At 43.8% G+C, this 3,493-nt stretch overlaps 1 protein-coding gene across 1 annotated transcript in view; it reads left to right on the forward strand.

The window, feature by feature from the left end:
* LOC101650770 (zinc finger protein 18) overlaps window positions 1-2,787 on the forward strand; it is a 33,892-nt gene extending 31,105 nt beyond the window's left edge. Inside the window, exon 5 of the mRNA XM_013006293.3 lies at window positions 1,480-2,787. Within this exon, the coding sequence (XP_012861747.1) occupies window positions 1,480-2,267 (788 nt within the window). The 3' untranslated portion in view covers window positions 2,268-2,787. The remainder of the gene's footprint in view (window positions 1-1,479) is intronic.
* The last annotated feature ends 706 nt before the right edge of the window (window positions 2,788-3,493 follow it).

Raw genomic sequence — 3,493 nt, forward strand, 5'->3', positions numbered from 1 at the left:
AATTGCTGTCGGTGGGAAGAATTTGCCATGTCAGAGGCATTGTGGATTATCAACTTGAAGTGTGGCCCTCCAGTAAATACGTTTGGCCTTGAAAGACACTCTTCTATGAATGATAAAGGTAAATAGGTTCTGCAGTTCTGCAGAAATAAAGCAATATACAAAAGTAAGAAGAGTTAAATCACCGAAATATAGGCAAAGTCTCCATTAGCCAAAAGCCTAAGTTATGAGGGGAAAAAACCTTTTAATCCTTCCAGGAAATTAATAAATTACATATGTTGGATTCAAGAATAGACCAAGGGGTTTCCTTTTACTCTATAACCGTACTGCAGTAAACCATTGTATAATTACAAATTATTATATTTCGTGAATTTTCACATTACATGTCAATGGGAGAATCCATATAAGATTAATAGATGGCATTATTTACTTTATAATTGATATTGTTTCCTATGTAGCAGTGGTAGTTTGAAACCAAGAGCCGCTCCTCAGGAGAAAGACGGGACTTTCTACTCTTGTCAATCGTTCGTCTTGGCTACTCACACACGGGCAGTTCTGCCTTGTCATAGAGCGCCGCTGAGTCAGTGTTCACTTGATGGCAGTGAGCTTTTCTTTTTTAATGGTATAAAACCTGATATAAGACGGTATATGAAATATAATGTCAGTTGTGTTGGTGCAATTTTTATATGGTGCATATATAGGTCTATAAAAGAGTAGGTTCAAAGATTTGCGAATTAACAACTCTGGATAGTATGATCAAGGATGATATTTACTTGCTTCATATTTTCCTGCTTTTCAAAAATTGTTCAGTGGAAAAAGGCAGAATAGCGATTTCATAGTTCTCATTGACATATGACCAGGGAACTGAGGGTGAAAAAAAGAAAAACCAGCCTGAAGGGTTGGCATTATGCTTCGTATGCCCTGTGTTCAAGGGTAAATGATTCCGCTCGGGCTGAGAGTGTCTAAATAGCAAATCAGAGTTTATAGGTCGCTCTTTGACTCTTCTGTAAATTATAAGAAAATAAAATCAAACTCATGGTCAAATTGAGTCATTTTGTGACTCCGGGAGACCCTATAGGGCAGGGTAGAACTGGCCCCTTAGGTTTACAAGACTGCAACTCTACCGGAGTAGAACGTCTCATCCTGGGCCCACAGAGTGGGAACCACTGGTGGTTTCCACCTGCTGACCTCGAGTTTCGCATCCAATGCGTGCTCTATAAATAAGCAGCAGAGACTTTTTAAGGGCCAGAAAAAGTAGGTGTATTATAAGAGTACTATTTAAAAAAAAGTCAATTCTTAATGTTCATACATAAGAGGAGTATCACTAACAGTGTTTTGAAAGAAAAATATACATCAGAAAACCAAACCAGTCTCAGTCATGCTACCCAGATGTGCTTCTTTTAAGATGCTCTTTTCTTGGCACATGAGTTAGAAAACAGGACACAGAATGTACTGAACCGTTTCTAATATTTCTTCTTTCAGGGAGTAGACCAGAGAATGACAAAGAGAACCTAGACTTGGAAAATTACAGGGACCAGGAACCTCCAGATGCCCCTTGTCCCATCTCAGAAGAGGTCCCTCCTCAGGCTTCCTTGAGTGGCTTCTTCAGTGAGGATGAGCCAAGGCACTTTGGAGAAGGAGAGCATCTCCCTGAGGCGCAGGCAAGCCTCCAGGCTGAGGGAAGAGGGGAGCAGCTCTCTCCTCGGGAAAGGAATTCTGGGAAACAGCTAGACCTGCATTTGCCTAATCCTCACCCAGGAGACCTGTCCATGCTGTGGCTTGAGGAAAAGGCAGAGGGCCCCCAGAAAGGCCAGCTGAGACCCGCCATGTCCCAGAAGCTCCCTACCTGTAGGGAGTGTGGGAAAACCTTTTACAGGAATTCTCAGCTTGTGTTTCACCAGAGAACTCACACCAGAGAGGCATACTTTCAGTGCCCCACCTGCCAAAGAACCTTTTTGCGGAGTTCGGACTTTGTGAAGCATCAGAGAAGCCACACGGGAGAGAAGCCTTGCAAATGCGATTACTGTGGCAAAGGCTTCAGCGACTTCTCTGGGCTGCGCCATCACGAGAAGATCCACACGGGAGAGAAGCCCTATAAATGTCCCGTCTGCGAGAAAAGCTTCATTCAGAGATCAAACTTTAATAGACATCAGCGGGTCCACACAGGAGAGAAGCCGTACAAGTGTTCTCACTGTGGGAAAAGTTTCAGCTGGAGCTCAAGCCTTGATAAACATCAAAGGTCCCACCTGGGGAAAAAACCCTTTCATTAGCTGTCCTCTTTTTTTGCCCATTCTCTCTCTCTTTCAGACCAATTAAACATGGGTAGGTTTGGGAATCATTTGAAGGAACTGCGCCTTGTATCCCTGGTCTCTTCTTTCATGTATCAGATGGATAACCTGCAGATGATTTTGTGCGTTGAGGGTAGATTGGGCTCCTGGCCGGGATTTCACGCCAGCGTCCTTTCCTGCTTGTGTGTCAGGAGAAGGAGTTGTCCTACTGTCTCAGCTCATCCCTGGGTTCAGGGCCATCTGTGGACCCCTTGCAGAGGAAAACTAGGAGAGCGAGTGTGAAGTATCACTCGGGCAGAGTTCCAGAGAGCAGCTGTAATTGCTGTCGGTGGGAAGAATTAAGAACAGCTCTTCAGAACTACGATCCCACACTTTATCTTCCTCACACAGGAAGCCCAGCCGATAGAGGACGGCAATTTTCACATGTGTTCTTGAACAGAGAGGTGAAAAATGAATTTGAATTGTACCTTGTTTTGAATAAACTTAAAGAGTCAGTGTCTTATTTGTGGCTGAAATGCTTACTCTCTTGACTATTACTCAAAATGCATTTCCTCATTTGTCTGGATTAGAAAGTTCTCACATGGTAGTTGAGCTCTGGGATGATCCTACACAGGCCAATCCCGGGTAGAAAAGCCCTAACAGTGATATGAGCATGCTCACTAAAGGCCCGATGGGAGAGCTTGCGCCCTGCTGCGCCCGGCTGTGCTTCGGGGTGGTTGTCTGTGGTCCTCACTTGCCGATTCCCCTCAATTGCCCGTTTTTCTTGAAATCTTAGATGACCAGTATTGCCAAAGTGCTCTGTGCTTTACGGTGATCTCACCTGATTTTGTCTCTAGATGTTAGGAGGAAATCAATAGGATTGATTTATAGACTGCCTAGGTGCTTATTTATATTTAAAAATCATTTTATTGGGGGCTCTTACAGATATCATCCGTAAATCAATTATATCAAGCAATTGTACATATGTTGCCATCGTCATTTTCAAAACATCTTTCTACTTGAGCCCTTATCAGCTCCTCTCTTATACCCCTCCCCCCCACCCTCACCCTCATGAACCCTTGATAAAGTCTATATTATTATTTTTCATATCTTAAACACTGCTGAATCCCTTCACCCACATTCCTGTTATCCCCCTTGGTGGGGTGGGGTGGGGTGGGGTCGGGTGGTGTTAATGCATCCATCATTACTATCGGTTCCCCTTTTCTCCC

This window comes from Echinops telfairi, unplaced genomic scaffold (assembly GCF_000313985.2).
Source record: "Echinops telfairi isolate 266 unplaced genomic scaffold, ASM31398v2 ScPeMD7_2010;HRSCAF=2546, whole genome shotgun sequence".
NCBI lineage: Eukaryota > Metazoa > Chordata > Mammalia > Afrosoricida > Tenrecidae > Echinops > Echinops telfairi.